Genomic DNA, 19698 nt, shown 5'->3' with positions numbered 1-19698 from the left:
GGGGAGTCAACGACATGCTAGGGGTGCAAACCGCCGCAGAGCCTGATCGCGTGCAAGGCCGGGCTTCTTCGGTGGGGGGCGTTTGACGTCGTACCGACCGAAGGCCATTAGCCCGGCCTCAGCCCGCAGTACTGGCTCCTGCTGGCGGAACGTACCCCTCGCCAAGTCTTCACCCAAATGAGACGAGCGGCGTAACCTTGGTGCATGGAGGGAGTGTCCCCCCCCCCCCCCTCCGCACGCCAACCCCTGAGGCAGTTCTGATCAGCTCGCGGCCCGGACCAGACGTGCGCGTACCGTGGGGAGCCTTCAAGTTTTGTCTCTGATCCCTCACGACTGGTAACTATAGTCATCACCGAATACCTTTTACAACGCAACTCCCCACGCGACTCCGGGTCGGTTTTTTTTTTCTATGGTGCAGGGATTAACCCGGCCGTCGCTACTTTTCAAGTCAAGCCACCGAGTCTAGGGGACACGCTGGGGCCGATCGACTCACTCACGGTTAGACGACAGAGCTAGCCTGGCGCCCTCCCGGAAAACACCCCAATTTTCACGTACAGCTCCTTAGACTCGCCGCGGGAATCGCACCCGAAACCCCGGCTGATGGCATTAGATCAAGCCGTTCCCAGACTTTGCATCAGGAGGACGAAGCATCAGATGAAGAAAGTTTCAAACTTTCCAGAACAAAATTAGCAACTTTTTGTGTAACACTTCTTGAAAAACTTGCACTTAGAATTACTGAACCACCAATAGTAGAAAATATGAGGAAATGTTTTAGCAGCAAATACTTGACATGCCCTCCAGATACATCAGCTGTGCCTACAATTAAGGAATCTCTAGAAACTCTTGTTGCATGGGTCAATGAAAACAGAGGATGCAAGCTAGACAGTGAGGTTCTTTTTTCTCAACTTAATAGTTTCAGAAACAACCTTTTAAACACACCATTTTTCAAAAACGTTGATTCTTTAGAAGAAAATCAGAAACCAAAATTAATCGTTCAGGACAACACAGTAATAAAAGAAGCATTTACTAACCCTGATGTGTTTGCTCACATTCCTGAAATAATTTATCTGCTTGAGAACTGTATGAAAATATGTAGTGAAGCAGTTTGTGAATCAGTAGGATCAGTTATTGGGAACCACCTCCATAATCGGAATATTCATTTTGACACTCTGTTCCATGAAGTCTTTATTTCTTGGAATGGATCTCCAGTTCACAAGGCTTCACAGCTGTTAAAAGAATCTTTGGACAGGCATTTCCATGGTGGAAAGTACCATTTTACACAATTTTCTTCAGCATCTCGTCTCAAGGTGTACAACACTTCGAAGTTGATTGACAAACTTCACAAAAAAAAAGGAAGGCTGCCATTTCTCGGAGATGATTGACTTAAGAAAACAGTGCATGTTTTAATGTATTTTTCATAATGAAATTAAGTGTAAAATATGTAACAAAACTCAAATTTTAATGACGGTACATAATTTTAAACATAATTTAATTGTCCATTACCGTACACGAAAATTTACGCAGTTTTAGGGGAAATTTTGAATCAAATTATGGTGTTCTGGGGAAATATTGGTCCCTGTACATTTTCTGCACCCCTGCAAAGCAGATTTGTAGCAACAGTCTGTTACTACGGAAAGCCTTTGTTACTGCATCTTGACAGTTGTTGGCTTAAATGCTTATTAGTTACTGAGAAATATCAGTTTCCTCAACTGCAAATACTGCACAGTGTAAGGTTTTTTTGAGATGTTAAGAGACTTTAAATATAACTTAATTGTATACTTCATTTACTTGAAGATAAATTTATAATAATTTCACAATAACATGGGTCTCTTCTCCCTGCTCAAATTGTTTGTAAACAGTTTGTAAGAAAAGCTTTTAGAAGCAGTATGTATGATGTTACCTAACAAAGTCAATAGATACATTTCTTTTTCCATCAATGCAGCTAAATTGTGTCGCAACTCATTTTTCATTAACTTATTTTTTGTATTTTTAAGGGTATGCTGTTTGCCGATGCAGCTTGCGTTCCGAATCCGAGCGATTTGATCCGCCTGTGGATGCACGAAGCAACACGTGTGTACGGAGACAAGCTGATTGACACGACAGACATAGAAACATTCGAAAAGGTGGTGGCAGAGATTGTGAAGAAAGGTTTCGAAGAACTGAATGAGGAGGAGGTGTTCATGCAGCCTCTAATCTTCTACCACTATACAGAGTCAATGGACCAAAGCAAATACATGCCCATCAGTGACATGAAGCGCTTGGAGGGCCTCCTGGTGGAGGCGCTGGCACTTTACAACGACAGTGTGGCTGCCATGAACCTAGTGCTCTTCGAAGATGCCATCGAACACGTGTGCCGCATCACGCGCATCCTGGAGTCTCCTCGTGGCAACGCTCTCCTCATCGGAGTGGGCGGCAGTGGCAAGCAGTCGCTGTCGCGTCTCGCGGCCTTTATCTGCACGCTCGACGTCTTCCAGATCCAGCTCCGAAAGGGCTACTCTACCGTGGACCTGAAGGTCGACCTGGCACAATTGTATCTGAAGGCGGGTATCAAAGGACAGGGTAACGTGTTCCTCATGACCGACGCACAGGTCGCAGAAGAGAGGTTCCTGGTGCTAATCAACGACCTGTTGTCAACGGGCGAGATACCAGACATGTTTGCGGAGGAGGAAGTGGACAACATAGTGACTGCGCTGCGCACTGAGGTGAAGATGGCTGGCTTTGTCGACAATAAGGAGAACTGCTGGAAGTTTTTCATTGACCGGGTTCGCAGGCAACTCAAAGTAGTGCTCTGTTTTTCCCCTGTTGGCCCCACGCTTCGCATTCGCAGTCGTCAGTTCCCGGCTGTCGTCAGCTGCTCTGCTATCGACTGGTTCCATGAGTGGCCGCAGAATGCACTTGAATCTGTCTCTGCTCGGTTTTTAGGAGAGATAGAGGTCCTACCAAAAGATATTGTGACGTCCGTCTCGCTGTTCATGTCTTACGTTCATACTTCTGTTAATAAAATGTCTCAAGTTTACCTCCTGATGGAAAAACGCTACAACTACACGACACCCAAGTCGTTTTTAGAACAAATAGGTTTGTTCGGAAACTTGCTCACCAAACGGGCAAACGATTTGAATTATAAAATAGAGCGTTTGCAACAAGGCTTAGAAAGGCTTCGCAGTACTTCAGAACAGGTTGATGATTTGAAACTCACACTTGCTGATCAAGAAGTTGTTATAGCACAAAAACAAGAGGCGGCGGATATACTTATAAAGGAGGTGGAAACTGAAACAAAAAAAGTGACAGATGAAAAATCAGTAGCAGCAGAAGAAGAGGAGAAGGTGAAGGTGATAGAGGAAGATGTGAGCGCGCAACAGAAAGTATGTGCGGCAGATTTAGAACTAGCCATGCCAGCTCTTAATAATGCTTTAGCTGCTCTGGACACACTTGATAAGGAAAATCTGTCTGAACTTAAGTCATTTCCCACTCTTGTTGGACCCGTAATGAAAGTAGTGGAGGCGGTCATTGTGTTGATGGCTCCGGGTGGCAAAGTTCCAAGAGATAGGAGCTGGAAAGAAGGCAAACGCTTGATGGGAAAAGTTGACTCATTTCTTCAATCTCTTAGGGACTATGATAAAAATAATATCCACCCAAATGTATACAAAGCTGTTCAGGAATATATTAAAGATCCTCTGTTTAACCCAGATGCTGTATCTAAAGCTTCGAAAGCTGCAGCAGGGTTGTGTGCATGGGTCAGGAATATAATTAGCTATTACGACACATGGGTTATAATCGAACCAAAACAAATAGCATTAAAGCAAGCAACGGAAACACTTAACGCTGCTCGGGCAAAACTTCTGGTGTTGGGAGAGAGAATACGTTCCCTGGAAGAGCAGCTTGACACACTGACTAAACGGTATGAAGCTGCAGCGGCAGAAAAAGAAAAATCACAACAGCAAGCTGATGCTACTGCTCGATCCATCGACCTAGCCAATCGCCTTGTAAATGGTTTAGCATCTGAAAATGTTCGATGGTCTCAAAACATTCTAGATTATCAGAACTCTTTCATTACACTTCCAGGTGATATTCTTTTTGCAACAGCTTTTCTTTCTTATGTGGGTTGCTTCACTAAACAGTTCAGAGAAGATTTGGTTAATAAGCATTGGTTGCCATTCATGAAGAATCTAACACAACCCATTGAAATGACTGAAAATCTAGATGTTTTGAATCTTCTGGCTGATGATGCCATAATTGCTCAATGGAACAATGATGGTCTTCCTACTGATCGAATGTCTTCAGAAAATGCAATCATCTTAATCAGCTCTACTCGCTGGCCTTTAATTATAGATCCACAACTGCAAGGAATAAAGTGGATCAAGAATATGTATGGTAGTGATCTGAAAGTAGTGAGACCAGGACAGAAAAGATATTTAGATGTAATCGAATCAGCTGTATCTGATGGAGACGTAGTACTGCTGGAAAACATCGGTGAGGCGATCGATGCCGTCCTGGATCCACTTCTTGGACGTACGCTCATCAAGAAAGGAACAGCTGTTAAGATGGGGGAAAAGGAAGTTCATTTCAATCCAAAATTCCGCCTGATCCTCCAGACGAAACTGGCAAATCCTCACTACAAGCCCGAGATGCAGGCTCAGACGACTCTCATCAACTTCACGGTGACGAGGGACGGGCTGGAGGACCAGTTGCTGGCAGAAGTGGTGAAGGTAGAGCGGCCGGATTTGGAGAGCAAAAAGTCGGAGCTCACGAAGCAGCAGAACGACTTCAAGATCACGTTAAAGGAGCTGGAGGACAACCTGTTGCAAAGGTTGGCGGCCGCTGGGGAGAACATTCTTGGCGACGTGCAGTTGGTCGAGAACTTGGAGACCACGAAGAAGACGGCAGCGGACATTGAAGTGAAAGTGGCCGAAGCAAAAATCATGGGCGTGGAGATCGACGCAGCACGAGAACGATACAGAGTCGCTGCTACCAGAGCATCACTGTTGTACTTCATACTCAACGATCTACACAAGATCAATCCCATTTACCAGTTCTCGCTGAAAGCCTTTGGCACTGTTTTCCAGAAAGCATTGGTAACTGCTGACGAGAATGAGGATCTGAAGCAGAGAGTGATAAACCTGCTCGACAGCATTACATTTTCAGTTTTTATGTACACCAGCCGTGGCTTGTTCGAAAGTGATAAGTTAATTTTTATGGCACAGATGGCATTTCAAATTCTGCTCATAAATAAAGAAATTGAATATGCCGATCTGGATTTCCTTTTAAGATTTCCTGTGACCCCGAACGTTACAAGTCCTGTGGACTTCATTCCAAACGTTGGATGGGGCGGTGTAAAAAGTTTGTCTCTAACAGATGACTTAAAAAATCTAGATCGTGACATCGAGGGTGCTGCCAGGCGATGGCAGAAGGTGGTTGACTCGGAAACCCCAGAAAAAGAAAAATTGCCAGGAGAATGGAGAAACAAGACAAGCCTGCAAAAGCTTTGCATAATGAGAGCGCTTCGACCAGACAGGATGACATATGCAATCACTGAGTTCATAAATGAAAAACTGGGAAATAAGTACACATCTGCAAGGACAGTAGAGTTTGCCAAATCTTACGAGGAAATGAGTCCGGCGACTCCTGTATTTTTCATTCTTTCTCCTGGTGTGGACCCACTGAAAGACGTGGAAGCTCTTGGCAAGAAACTGGGCTTCACAATGGACCAGCACAACTTTCACAACGTGTCCCTTGGCCAAGGCCAAGAGGTGGTCGCAGAGCAGGCCATGGAAACTGCAGCCACAGAGGGGCACTGGGTCATTCTGCAGAACATTCACCTGGTGAAGAGATGGTTGCCCGAACTGGAGAAGAAAATGGAGCACTGCAGTGAGATAGGCCACGATAACTACCGCTTGTTCATAAGCGCCGAATCTTCGCCCGACCCTGCATTTCACATCATACCGCAAGGAATCCTGGAGAGCTCCATCAAGATAACTAACGAGCCCCCTACCGGCATGCAGGCCAACTTGCACAAGGCTCTGGATAACTTCACCCAGGAGACTCTGGAAATGAGCTCAAAGGAAGCAGAATTCAAGGCCATTCTGTTTGCTCTCTGCTATTTCCATGCTGTCATCGCTGAACGTAGAAAGTTCGGCCCTCAGGGATGGAACAGGAACTATCCCTTCAATATGGGTGAGTTTTTTAATTATCGAATCAATGTGTGTCTCAATCAAACAAGGAATCTTAAATATAGTGATAAATTGAATAAGCTAAAAAAAGTATAGACAATGTAATAACTCACCAAGGATTTGTTTTAGTTTGTCAATATTATAACACTAAATTTACTACCTGAATAGCTTGTATATTTTACAAAACCTTTCAGCACTATACATCTTAAGTGAAATTTTATTTATCTGTGTTACAATTGTACAATTGACAGGAATGGTGGTTGGTACAAGTGAGAGTGCACTATTTGGGGTCGCAAGAAATGCTCAAGTAGTTAGTAATTTCATGCTGTTGTTTAACCTGTGGTTTTTGCAAGTCAAATCATTCATTTTTGGGGGCGCACAAACTGATAATAGCTGAATGACATGTGGCTTTGGGCCGGAGTTTTCTCCAGGGGTTGATTTCAAAAGAGTTGTTTTCGATACGACTACACTCTCTTTACTCTGGGCTGCAATGCTTGCAAATCAAACAGTGAGGTCATTGGAGACAGTCACACACAATGACAAATGGAAAAGGAATAGACCATGGCTTTTTTTTTTAGAGTAAGTGTGTATGGAAGTCACAATGTTCGGACTGGGATTGTAACTGGACTTATGACTTTTAGGCTTTCGTGGCCAGTCACAAACCACTTGTTGGCTTCTGGGCCCTTGTGTGCGACATTTTGGCGTGCGTAGGTGACCTGACGATCTGCGTGAACGTGCTGTACAACTACCTGGAGAGCAGCACGCGGGTGCCGTGGGAGGACTTGCGCTACCTGTTCGGGGAGATCATGTACGGAGGCCACATCACGGACGACTGGGACCGCCGGCTGTGCCGCACCTACCTCGAGGTGTACCTGATTCCCGCGCTGCTGGACGGAGACCTGCCGCTAGCGCCGGGCTTCCAGGTGCGCTGGATGTGGACCGTGTTGTGTAATATTACTGTATTCACGGGTTCACTGCAACTGTTTTTGATGCTCATTTGTTTTGTTTTGTTTTGTTCCGTTTCGTTTCCGGACTTTCGACAGTATTTTGTTTGGCGTGAGCGTCAGCGGCCTCGAAAGTTGCCATAACGACGCATGAAATCAACAACATTTGGCAGTGGTTCGAAACAATAACATTATAATTGGTCGATTGTAATAATGACGCCTAGCGTGTACGTTTGGTTTGGTCGGATAATACTGACAATATGAAATTTAAAATATTAAGAAAATAAGTGCTTCTGATGCTGGGAATATGGTGTGATTTCGGCGATAATTCCCGTGGGGAATTAGGATGTTTGAAGTTATAATAATAATAATAATAATAATACACCTGCAATTGGGCATCCGCCCGATGGCAAGGAGTTTCCACCCCCAAACTACCCTCACTCCTCCAACATCTGGAGCCTCCTTCATAAGTCCTTCCCCCCTCCCACATCCAGTGTCCTCCCCTCAAGCTCGTTCTACTCTCACCCCGTCCTCACAAGGAATACCTGCCTTCCTCTCTCTGTCCGTCTCCATTCCCTCTGAATCTTCCACTCATGATCCCTCCTTCCTCGATACAGTCCTCTGTTCACTTTAGCTCCCAGCTTTCCCCAGCCCCCCCCCCCCCCCCCCCGAATTGCTTTATGCATTCTCACTAGCCTTTCTACTTTCCTCCTTTTTTGCAGCGTGTCCCACCCCAGCCCTTCATCATCACCGATGGTCTGTGTGTTTCCCCCATCCTGCCTTCGCCTTCCCTTCTCCTCCACACATTTGTCACCCATCTCGCTGCCTTGCGCTGCACCCTCTTCAACTCAATTTCTTTCTCCACATAGGGGTCCCACACCGCCGCGGCATATTCCAACACTGGCCTTACCAATGTCGCATACGCCTTTTCCTTTACATTCCTACCTGTCCCTTTCAGTGTCCTGCTTAGCAGCCCCAACCCCCTCCTGCCCTTCTTCACCACCTTCTTGACCTGCTTTCCCCACCCCAAGTCGCTCTGCAGGATCACTCCCAGGTACTTATAATCCTCAGCTTCCTGGATCACCTGTCCCTTCCAGTAGTACACTTTTCCCTCCACCCTTCTCTTCCTCGTGAACCTCACCACCTTTGTTTTCCCTACGTTTATTCCCATTTCATTTTCTCTCGACCAGCATTCCTGTTTCTCCAAGTCCTCTGCCAGGTGTGCCCCTTCCCCCACAGTTTAATAGAGCACACAATCGTCCGCAAACAACCGCAGCCTACTTTTCAACTCCTCCCCTACATCATTCATCATGATCAGAATAGCAGGGGTCCCATGACACTTCCTTGTGGTACCCCTAACGTCACATTTCCCTCTTCTGACCATTCCTTACCCACTCTCACTCGCTGGATCCTGTCCCTCAAGAAGTCCCCTATCCAATTTACCACCCTCTTGTCCTATATCAACCCCTCCACCTTTCCCATCACCCTCCTGTGCGGCACCCTGTCAAATACCTTCTCAAAATCTATAAAAATTGCGTATACCTGCTTTCCCTCATCCACTGCCTCCACCAAGTCCTCCAGCAGCCCCGCCATCTGCGTTTCACAGGAGTAACCCCTCCAGAAACTATGCCTCTCATCCATCCAGTCCCTTTCCTCCACCCTTTCTACTATGTACCTCACTAGCAGCCTCTCCATTACCTTGCCTACGTTCGACGTCAAGCTGACCGGCCTATAGTTTGCCGGGTGTGCCTTGTTTCCACTCCCTTTATAGAGGGGCACCACCACAGCCTCTTTCCACTGCCTCGGCAGCTGTCCCTCCTCCAGTGACTGCGCATACAGTACTTGCAGGTACTTCCCTATCACCTTCCCTCCCAGCTTGAGGTGCATGTTTCCTATCCCATCTGGCCCAGCCGCCTTCTTCACATTCAGCCTCCTCAACTCCCTTAATACATCATCCCTCTGTATTTCCAACCCTCCCTCTCCCCCTGACTTCTCCCCTTGTGCTCCACACCATACTCCACCATTTACAAAAACCGATAAGTATTGCTCCTGAAACAAACGAGCCTTTCAAGGTCACTCACACACTCTTGCTCTTCTCTCCCCTTTATTACCAGTAGTCCCTTCTCCCCCTTTACTCTCCTAACATATTGGTACAGATCTGCCCAATTTCCCTGCCCCCTTTCTCCATCAACCTTTCCATGTACGCATCCCTTGCTTCCCTAGTTTTCTTTCCCAGTTCCTTCACCAGCTCCTTCATTTCTGCATTTAGCCCCTCCCCACCTCGCTTCTTGGCTCTTGCATGGAGCCTCCTGCACTTTCTCTTTAACACCTTTACCTCCCGTCCATAGTAGGGTGGGTCGCCTCACTTTCCTATCCTCCTTTGGGGTACGAAGCACTCCACCATTCGCTCCAATATGCTTTCAAAGTCTCCCACTTCCCTTCTAGTTCTGCAATCCCTTCCCACCTACAGAACTCCATTTTTAGGAATGCCTCAGCATCGTGTTTAACTACAAAGGTGTAGTTAAACGCGAGAACGAATCACTCCGGATGTCAGCAAATGAAGGCAGCGCGCGGCGACAACTTTGCCGCGAATTATAAGGTTGAGAAATTCCCTTGTACCACGACTCAGGTATGGCTGGCTGCACCATCATTTAGAGACGTTTGCGCCGTGAATCGATAGCTCCATCACAGTGAACACTATTAAAATCACGCACGTAATTAGCATTGACATGTTTCCAGTAATTTTATTAGAAACAACAAACAATTAATCAAACTGTTGCACACAGGTCCAGTAGTCCTAGGAGTCCGAGTCTCGTGTCTGACTAGCTGGAGGCAAATATTAAATAGATTTTTGAAAATTAATAAACATGTGCCCAACGTAACTGAACATAGATTTGGACATAATTTGTTTTCTTTCGGACATATTCGAGAAATCTGTGTTGATGTACATTATTCTTGTCGAGTATTCTTTAAAAATAAATGTTGTGTTTATTTTATTGTGGTACTAATTATCACTAGATCATGTTAATCATAACACAAGGTGCCCAATCCCATTAAATATCTGTTTTTATTGTATGCTCATGATAGTACAGAACAATTTGGTTATCATAACTTGGGGCATGTTATAGTGAGCCGTATACTTACAGTAAACGGCTCTTGTTTGTCACGGTGGATGGCTTTAAGCTCATAGCACTTTGTACCAGGGGCGAACGCTGAGTAAATATACCCCTCCCCCAAAATCCTAAGGAAAACCTATAAAAATCTATTATTTCCATTTGAAAGCAAACAGCAAGCAAAGTAGACTATCCTTACCCCCCCCCCCCACCAAAATAAAATTATTCCTATGCTCCTGCTTTGTGTGTCCAAGTGCTTGATATTTCATTGCTTAGTACATTTAAAAATGGCCAAATGATATTATTACCTATCAGTCAGTTATTTTAACCAAAACATATATTTTTTGGAGTATTAATTATAAACACCACACTATTGAATGTTTTCAATATCTTTGTTTAAAACTTTTGATAGCTAATTGTGAGCCAATGATGGCCTCATGTGCAGAGTACAGGAAAAAGACTATCACTCTCAAGGATCCCCCACACATATGGCTCGTCCCAGCTGAACTGGGCATTTCATCCTTATGGTCTCCCATCATGGCTTCTTGCTTTTCTGTGTTATTGAATTTCTACAGATGTCAATACTATAATAGCATATAACTTCACATTATGTGTTTTATGTTAGAAAAATATCAGACAAATATTCATGAATTAAATTTTTCGCCCAACTAATTATTGTCAAGATGTTCATAGACTGTGTTCTCACAGCTGAGTGAACGTGTACAAACTTGCTTCTGTTGTCTCATTTCGGAAACAAGTTATTTCTTTGGGAAGATCTGGAACTAACAAACAATTAGAAATTCAACATAATGAGTGAAGCCTGGCCTTATACGAGAAACGTTCCAAAAAAAATGTTTTGTCATTTTTTTTTGAAAGACCCTATGGTACAACAGGTGAAATAAACAACTTTCATAATGAATCCACACCCGTTGCTGGTTCGACGACGGAAGTAGCGTCAGTGAGGTGGAATGACGCATGCGCAGAGTGATGAATTTCTGGCCAGTTATCTATATTAAGTTTATTGAAAAGACCTGAAATTAATATATATACACTAATGATGTCCCTCGGCTTTAGGCCCCTGATTTCCTGTTCAAGTAATTGTCCTGTTATGCCCGTACTGCTCTCGTCGGAGAGATGTGGGTCCAGGCCGACGTGGCCGGGACCGGGACATGCGGGACCTGGAGGGAGAGTGAGGTGGAGAAGAATGTTGGTAGGCTGTCGCAAGGAGAACACGGCATTGACGATTTCACGAGCCTATTTTTATTAACGTCTTAAAGCCTGCCGCAGCCTGGCGGAACCATCGCGGAACAAGCGCCCTACCCGCGGCGACCCGGACTCCCTGAAGACCGTACTGTTCACGAATACGTTTCAACACGAATCGAAAAGTTCTCAATGCAAAACTGACCCCGTTAGAGATGACACGGTGACGAAGCGCTGTACGTACGCGGCCCGTTACGTAATGTCCCTTAAGGCGGCGAAGGTTCAGAAACCTGTAATAACACGTTCGCGTTCCCGAAACTCTCAGTTGGACACGTCTCCCGAAAACTCGTAAATCAAGCACGTTGATGGTTCGCGGAGGCAGCTCAGCTGCCGCGGCAATCTGTGAACTGAACGAACGACTAGCCACGAGCGCAAGGTACGCGCCTCGCGGAGCGGCGTACACGTCGGTCTCCGCTCGAGACCAGGACACGACTGACTCTTCCCGCCCGCCCGCGGGCCGCAGGGAGGGGAGGGGAAATCGGCCGGCGTGGGAGAGGTCCCGTCCCGCGGCGCGCCAGGCTGTGGTTACATATTAACACGGCGAAACCCTTCAGAAAAAGTTCAAGATTATTTATACAACTTAAACGAGACATTAATCAGCAACGAATTTACACAAGAATTAATAAATAAATTAAGTTATTTACATACTTTTAAGAACTGTGATCGTTTGAAAATATATACACACAGAATTACAATTACACAGAGAAAACCTCACTGGCATGCTAGGGCGCACGCGGGTGCGTCCCTGGCCGTCGAACTTCACCGATGTAGCACTGGGGAAACACACTACCTCAGGCCCCCGTCGGTGGCCAGGTACGGCCTCTGAACCCGGGAGGCACGACGACTGTCGTCACTACCTACTGCAAAAGTATGTACTTTTTTCGTATAAGTAAGTAAGTAAGTTAGAATGGTTTGCTTAATGTTTATAATAACTTATTTAGGTTTATTGCTAAAATGGCTCTGATCTCTGATAGTGATGTATCTGTACCACAGGCACCTCCAAACCTCGACTACAAAGGCTACCACAACTACATCTCGGACAACCTGCCGTCGGAGTCCCCGGTGCTGTACGGCCTCCACCCGAACGCAGAGATCGGGTTCCTCACGACGACCTCGGAGCGCTTGTTCCGCACCGTGTTCGAGATGCAGCCGCGAGACGCCGGTGCCACGGGGGCGGTCACCGTCACGCGAGAAGAGAAGGTAAGTCCTTCCTCGTGCTGCCGCGGGACCTTAGTGAACAGCGTCAAAAGTCGAACAAATTAATAAGTAACGTTTTAAGAGTGTTCTACAGGGTTATTATTTAAGCTGCCTTGGCTGGGCAGAGTCTCACATGAAACTAAACAGTAGTTTTCTGTAATTTAACAGATAAATACCCGGATTTGACATGGTTTTGTTTAGAAATCTTTTATGGACTCATCTGCTATCTTTTTCGAACGTTTTTACAACCAACTTAAAAATCATGCCACAGTTTCAAAATATTTTTATTTAAAAAATAATAATTAAATACAAAAAAAACACTAGTTTATAAACAGATATTTCCACAGTCATGAAAAGTAAAGTAAAATTAATGAAAGGATGAAATTTTTATTTTTTTAGTTATTCAGCTATTTCTGTTCTGTAAATGTGCGTAATTAGCAGATATCGTTCAGGGCTGCGTCCACTTAAGCCCGATATGCCACCATCTCCCCCCTTACCCCCAACCTTCCTTGCTCTGTCTACGTGCGCATCGTGATGTGAGTCGCAGGTGCTTGTATTTTTGAATAGCTTGGCACCAGCCCAGAAGAGGGGGTGAGCAGACACTTTTAGATCCATTGAGCGTTTCCATGACTATTAATTAATAATATTGTAATTTGTTTCCATCCACAGATCTCAATACATACTTGCCAAGTTGCCTTTTTATGCAATTATTAATATTCTAACGAGGGCCGAGCCAAACTTGCTAGAAGGACGTCTGAGAGCTTCTGAAGTGGAACAGTTTCAAACAGTAAATTAATAACTAAGGATATTAATATGAAAGTTTTTGTACAAGCCAAAAATATTAAATTTAATATCCTTCATCAGCGAGGACGGGAAGGGTATATCTGAACCAAATCTGTAGTCATCCTGCGAGGCAGGTCACTCTTAGCACCCGAGGACTTCATCATTTTGCATCACTGACCTTTTACTTCTGTATTCTTAATTTAATAATTTTAATAAATTTCTTATAATCCTCGGTACCTGTCTCGAGCAGCGGGCTTTTTGAAACTAAAACCATATCTATGTCGGTCATGAGGGTGATCAATCTCTGCGTGTATCTACCAATTTGAGATATGTGGCATTTTCACTGTAAATGAGAAAGATGTTCTTTACAGTGTGTCGACGAATAATGGTGCCAGGCATGTGAGAGGCTTAACAGTAGGTTCTTCGCGTAAGGAAGCTTGTACGAGCTCAGAGCGGGCCAGGTCAGTCAGGACTGAGGTAACTTTTAAGGGACAATTCGAGTCTCGTCTCGCACATGAGCGACGTCACATTGTAGAGATAGTCTCCTGCAGTCGGGTCCACGTCCATTGATATAACAGAGGCGTCCATGCTTAGATACATCTCCGTGCAGTTGCGGATGTGTAAGGCCTCGTCGACAACAAAGCTTAGATGCTTCATTAACACCTTTGCCTGACAGAATAAAAAAAAGTAAGTCGTGCAATAGTTTGTCTAGTAAAAATATTGTTGAGAAGGAAGTGCACCGGGTCCGCTCGACGCCTTCGGGGCATGGGACTGCTTCACGGCTGCCTTCACGTCTCCCCGAGACGTGGCTTCCACTCGCAGACCTCTAGTCCGGGAGTAGGTGGTGGGTCTGGTGGACCGAACCTCACCGTCAGCGGAAACCGACCCGTGTTTGTGGACCCGGATCCAACAGCTCCGTTCTTGGAAGCCGGACTGCCTGGCAGGGCGCCGCGCCAGGATGCCATGCCCGCTGACTGGCGCGGCGAACTTCCCGGGCTGCCTGACGGTTCTGCTGACGACAACTGATCTTGCTGCCTCGGACGACTGCTAGGCCGCGTGTCGAGGTGCGCAAGGCAGCGCCCACGGCGTCGGGGCGAGCCTGTCTTTCACTCGCCTCCCGCCCGCGTCCACTTTCACGGCCTCTCGCATGTCAGACTAATCAACATATTTAAGCGCTCGAAGTATACAAGCGTCATACGTGCAGACATGCGTACGTTCATTATCTTAGACAATTTCGTAAGTCATATCCTGCAACAATCTACTTCCGTACTGGACACGGTTTCTGTTCCGACATCGTGGCTTACGTCTCTGTTTGCTGCTCTTAGAACATGGTGTATCCCAACATAGCTCGCGCAGTAGATGCCGGGCTTGCCTGTTGAGGCTGCCTCGCGCAACGTCGAGGCGAACAAGCTCGCCACTCGGTGCCAGGGCTGGTCTCTGTGGGCAGGTGAAGCAGGTGCTGGACGAGATCCTGGAGAAGCTGCCCGACCCCTTCAACATGCCGGAGATCATGGCCCGGGCGGAGGAGAAGACGCCCTTCGTCATCGTGGCGTTCCAGGAGTGCGAGCGCCTCAACTTCCTGACGACGGAGATGAGACGGTCCCTGCGCGAGCTCGAGTTGGGCTTGAAGGTGGGCTGCAGTTTGGCTCTCACCAAAGTTTATGTCAAATTAAAAAGGCGAACATTAAAATTTATATAATCATTCACATTTAAGAATAAAGCACAACACAAATTTTTCTTTAGTTATAATAGCTACAGTACTATTTGCAAATAATTTTGGACTATAGGGGTAGCGTGTTATATGTACAAAGTATTTTACTTTTAATTTGAATGTATCTATAAAGTAAATATTATTTTATAAATGCATTCCGATGATGTTTGAGATGGCCTCTGTGTAACGCATGCTTGCTCCACTGCTCCGGATGTGCTCTCCCAGAGGTATCAGGCTCTCATGGCTGCCTCACTTCAAGGCTGCTGCATCTGTTCAGGGGTCACGCGTCAGTCCTCACTCCTCCACGGTTCCCACGGGGCCAGAGTTGTGTGTGGCCCTTCCTGATTGCCAGTCGCCGCCTCATGGAGGGGGCACAGTGTGCAGCCCAAGTGTTTTTCGTGTCGAATAACGGTCACAAGTCATCTAATTAGGCATGCAATAAGCGGCAAAATATAATGTTTAAAAACATTCCCCTAAAACATTATTTTGGTGAATTTATTACGTTTATCCATCTCCATTATTGTGCGTCCACGGTAAGGAACTTATTATTCGAGGGGGACCGCGGACCCCCTTTTCCTTTCCCCCCAGGAAACTACGCCCATGGCTGTACCTGTGCCGCCGAAATCTCGGAGGCTCCTTGAGTAGCCTTTACGTGTCGAGGCATTTGTGTCCTGGCTGGATTTAAAGCTAGTACAAGCAAACACCCCTAGTCTTGAGCTACTGACTGAACCTATCTCCTCTGCTTACAGATAACAGGTTTTGTAAATTTCCCTGTTCCTTCTTTCAAAGTCGGGGTGGAAGAAACAGGCAGAGTCGGTGCAGCTGGAGGTTTGAAATTGAATAAACACGAGTGTCGAGCATTACCTGTCCGAGGCCTTACCTTGTATTGGAGAACACAACAGCTGAATCCTGCCCCTGTACCATGAACAGACGGCTGCTCCTACAGTGCCAACTGACTATGAGGATGGATGAGTAGGGGCAGGCATTTTTCGCGAATAAATCTGAACGCCTATTAAGACTGCAAAAATGGTAAACCCACACCAGTGGTTTCTTCCTTGTGATTGGCGGCCGTCTATCGAGAGAAGTCGTTGCCTTTTTTTTTTTGATTGAGCCACTCAAGACGCGTTTGCTTTCGCACGGAATTACTCTGATTGGTGTTGTATCAATCGACATGTGCCTGAAAGAAATTCAACCGATCACGAAACGCAGACGGTGCTACAGCATTTTAGCTTATAACTATAGTCTCGGAATCTTTTCGCGAAATATGCATGGCCCTACCCATTAGTTACACTTGATAAATATCGTCGAAGATATTTTTGAGAGAACAACAATAGTCATGGTTAGAGACCGGAAAAAATTCGCGGATTCATTCGGCGATAAGCTAGAAGTCAAATACATATACCTTTTAGATGATTTTGCTATTGGCTTGCTGTTCATCTGGACGAATCTCAACCAATTATAAACCTCCAACCAAAGAAGGATCGAATCACAGACAAAACCAGCTGAGACGACTTACAAGTCAGCAGCCAATGAACTGGTGTTATTTGGCCGAGTGTACAGGGAAATGTGCAGTCTATCCTGAAGGCCATTGAAACCGCGAATTTTTCCGGTCTCTAGTCGTGGTGGTGTGTATAGTGGAAGGACACAGAGCGGTGAGGAGAGGGGCCCGTGTCGCAGGGGGAGCTGACCATCACGGCTGACATGGAGCAGCTGCAGGACTCCCTGTTCCTCAACTCCGTGCCGGACAGCTGGTCGGCGCGCGCCTACCCCTCGCTGCTCAGCCTCGGGCCCTGGATCATCAACCTCATTCTGCGCATCAAGGAGTTCGAGACCTGGACGTCCGACTTCGTCGTGAGTCTGCCTCGCCACCTTTCCGGCCACTGCGACCTCAGTTCATCCTTACTGTCCAGTGTCCCCTGTTTCCTGGAGAGTCACCCTCCCTCTCATAGATCAGCTTATTACATCTAGTACTTGCTGTACCGTATTTCAATATTTCTTTGCTATTCAGGTTAAAAATCTATTGGCATTTGATAATCCAATCGAATCGCAGATCCGGCATGGCCATGGTTAGTAACGTGCCAAAGATCTTTCACTGAATTTATAATTATAACAAATCAGTTTAGCATCAGTAATAAATATACACTCCCTTTCCTTTTTTTTCCTTATATACCATAAACTTAACTTATGGTGAATAGAAACAGCGTCCTGAATAGAAACATTCCGCTAAAAGAACCTTAAAATAAAATTAAATTCTTCAGTAAAAATTATTACTCTAAATATTAATGGTAATTAACATTCAAAATTTGAAAATATAATTAAATGAGTCCATTGATAAAGATTCTTTTAGCAGACTGTTTCTATTCACTCCATTTTATGATACATGTCTTTTTGATTTATAAGAGAGCATAAATACAAGCAAATGAGCATTATATTAATAAATCACAGATTTCACTAACAGAAAAAAAAGGGGAGCATGTACATGTCATCGTAATTAAAATCATCACTTGGGTTCTCATTGACAGGGTTTGCTAACGCTTTGTTCTGGGGTGGGCAGGTTTGCAGGTTCGATCCCAACCCCGTGGCATGACTCAAATTTATGTACACTGAGTTGGTACCAAGTGGTTTGAAACCCTCTATAGTACTGAAGGTCCTGTTGGCATATGTGTCATTTGGACGTTACCTAAATCTTTCAATTTAAAATTTTTTTTTTAATTTTACAATTTTTTATATTTTAGTAAATCATTTAATTATGTTTAAGTATTTTGATATTAATGTATGAGAAATATTTAAATATTTAATTGAAATGAAATTGTTACAGATATAAAGAATTTGACATTTCTGAAAACTATCTGCTCTCCTTATTCAACGTGAATGTTGACGAGGTTCACGCTGAGACAGTGGCAGTGTGTTGAAGCGAGTGCGCATGCGTGCTGCCCTGCCAGATGCCGGGGGCCGTGTGGCTGTCCGGGTTCTTCAACCCACAGTCGTTCATCACCGCCGTCATGCAAGTGACCGCGCGCAAGAACGAGTGGCCGCTCGACCGAATGTGCATCATATGTGAGGTCGTGCGCAAGCAGAGGGATGAGATCACGTGAGTAACACTCTTTGAGTGCTGGGTTGTGGTGGCAATTACAGGGACGGAGAATTAAACAGTAAGTCCCTTGTGCACGGACACTTAGTAAAACAAGCCAAATCCTACATTAATTTAATTAAGTCAACCTGTTTTTGTTTGCACACTGCGTTGGTACAGGGTTCCTCCCCCCGGCCCCAAAGTCGAATAAATTAATAAATAACGTTTTAAGAGTGTTCTACAGGGTTCAGTGATTTGAGAAAAATTGCTTCAGTTGTCCGCTGGAGGGTGACATGGTTGTCTCTGTCCACGCGAGCCAGGCAAGGAGTGGATCAGTGGGTGGCGGCAGTGGCGTAGCCAGCCGTATTAAAGCAGGGGGTCCGGGGGTCTTTCCCCCGGGAAAATTTGGATTTTAAGGTGTAAAATAGTGCAATTTTAGCAGTTTTCGGTACTTACATTAAAATATTGTAATGGTAAAATTTTTATTAATTTCAATATGAAATTTGTTTGAGTGATGAATAAGAAACTAATTAAAGATTTGGAGCTAAAGGGAGGGGGGGGGGGTTGAACTCCTAAACCCCCCCCTCCTGGCTACGCCCCTGGGTGGCGGGAACAGGAGATCCCTGAGGGAACCCACCGGAGCACGGAGCACAGGGCGAGCAGGGAGCCGAGACGTGCGGGGCTGATGAATGTTATTCCTTGGGATGAATGTTCGTAGCTCTTCTGATCTCGACAAAGAACTTGGGGTGGCTGCTTGCAGCTCGGCGCCGCGCGACGGGGCCTACGTGCACGGCCTGTTCATCGAGGGCGCGCGCTGGGACGAGAAGGGCGGCACGCTGACCGACTCCCTGCTCAAGGACCTGTACCCGGCGATGCCGCTGGTGTTCGTGCGCGCCACCACCCAGGAGCGGGAGGACAAGCGCAACATGTACGGCTGCCCGCTGTACAAGACGCGCATGCGGGGCCCCACCTACGTGTGGACCTTGAACCTGCGCACGCGCGACCCTGCCTCCAAGTGGATCCTGGCCGGGGTCGCCCTGCTGCTCCAGATATAGCCCGCTGCCGTCGCTCAGACGTCTTTCAAAGCATTTTGTAACTGTCATCTCCTAAAAGTTACTTTTTCCCACTGTAGAAAATATGTCTTTTAATACATAGATCATAATTAAACACGCCAAAGATTATTTTATCATTTTATGATTAGTGATTACTGATAGACTTAAAGTGCACTTGCGTGGAATGTCTAATAGTGTTATCTTGATTATGTAGGAGCTTGATTGTTTTAACTGCAAACAAAAATTAGTAGTATGTAAACAAGTAGTCTTGTGGCAGTGTGTTATGTTTTTTGTACATATTTTTTCCTGATAGGGAATGACGGTCATAAACGAAATATAGATACTTAATATCTACTGTTACAAACTGTTAGTTATGTATGGCCATAAAGAAATTGATGAAT

The 19698-nt window shown here is 45.6% G+C and overlaps 1 protein-coding gene across 1 annotated transcript in view; it reads left to right on the top strand.

Moving 5' to 3' along the window:
• The window catches only part of LOC134541828 (dynein beta chain, ciliary-like), a 113366-nt gene extending 93954 nt beyond the window's left edge, over nt 1-19412 (top strand). Inside the window, exons 44-50 of the mRNA XM_063385523.1 lie at nt 1995-6171; nt 6879-7090; nt 12478-12684; nt 14912-15094; nt 16853-17026; nt 18118-18266; nt 19006-19412. Of these exons, the coding sequence (XP_063241593.1) occupies nt 1995-6171; nt 6879-7090; nt 12478-12684; nt 14912-15094; nt 16853-17026; nt 18118-18266; nt 19006-19300 (5397 nt within the window). The 3' untranslated portion in view covers nt 19301-19412. The remainder of the gene's footprint in view (nt 1-1994; nt 6172-6878; nt 7091-12477; nt 12685-14911; nt 15095-16852; nt 17027-18117; nt 18267-19005) is intronic.
• The last annotated feature ends 286 nt before the right edge of the window (nt 19413-19698 follow it).

The sequence above is a fragment of the Bacillus rossius genome (assembly GCF_032445375.1).
Source record: "Bacillus rossius redtenbacheri isolate Brsri chromosome 4 unlocalized genomic scaffold, Brsri_v3 Brsri_v3_scf4_2, whole genome shotgun sequence".
Classification (NCBI taxonomy): domain Eukaryota; kingdom Metazoa; phylum Arthropoda; class Insecta; order Phasmatodea; family Bacillidae; genus Bacillus; species Bacillus rossius.
This window is presented reverse-complemented; position numbering and strand designations above follow the sequence as displayed.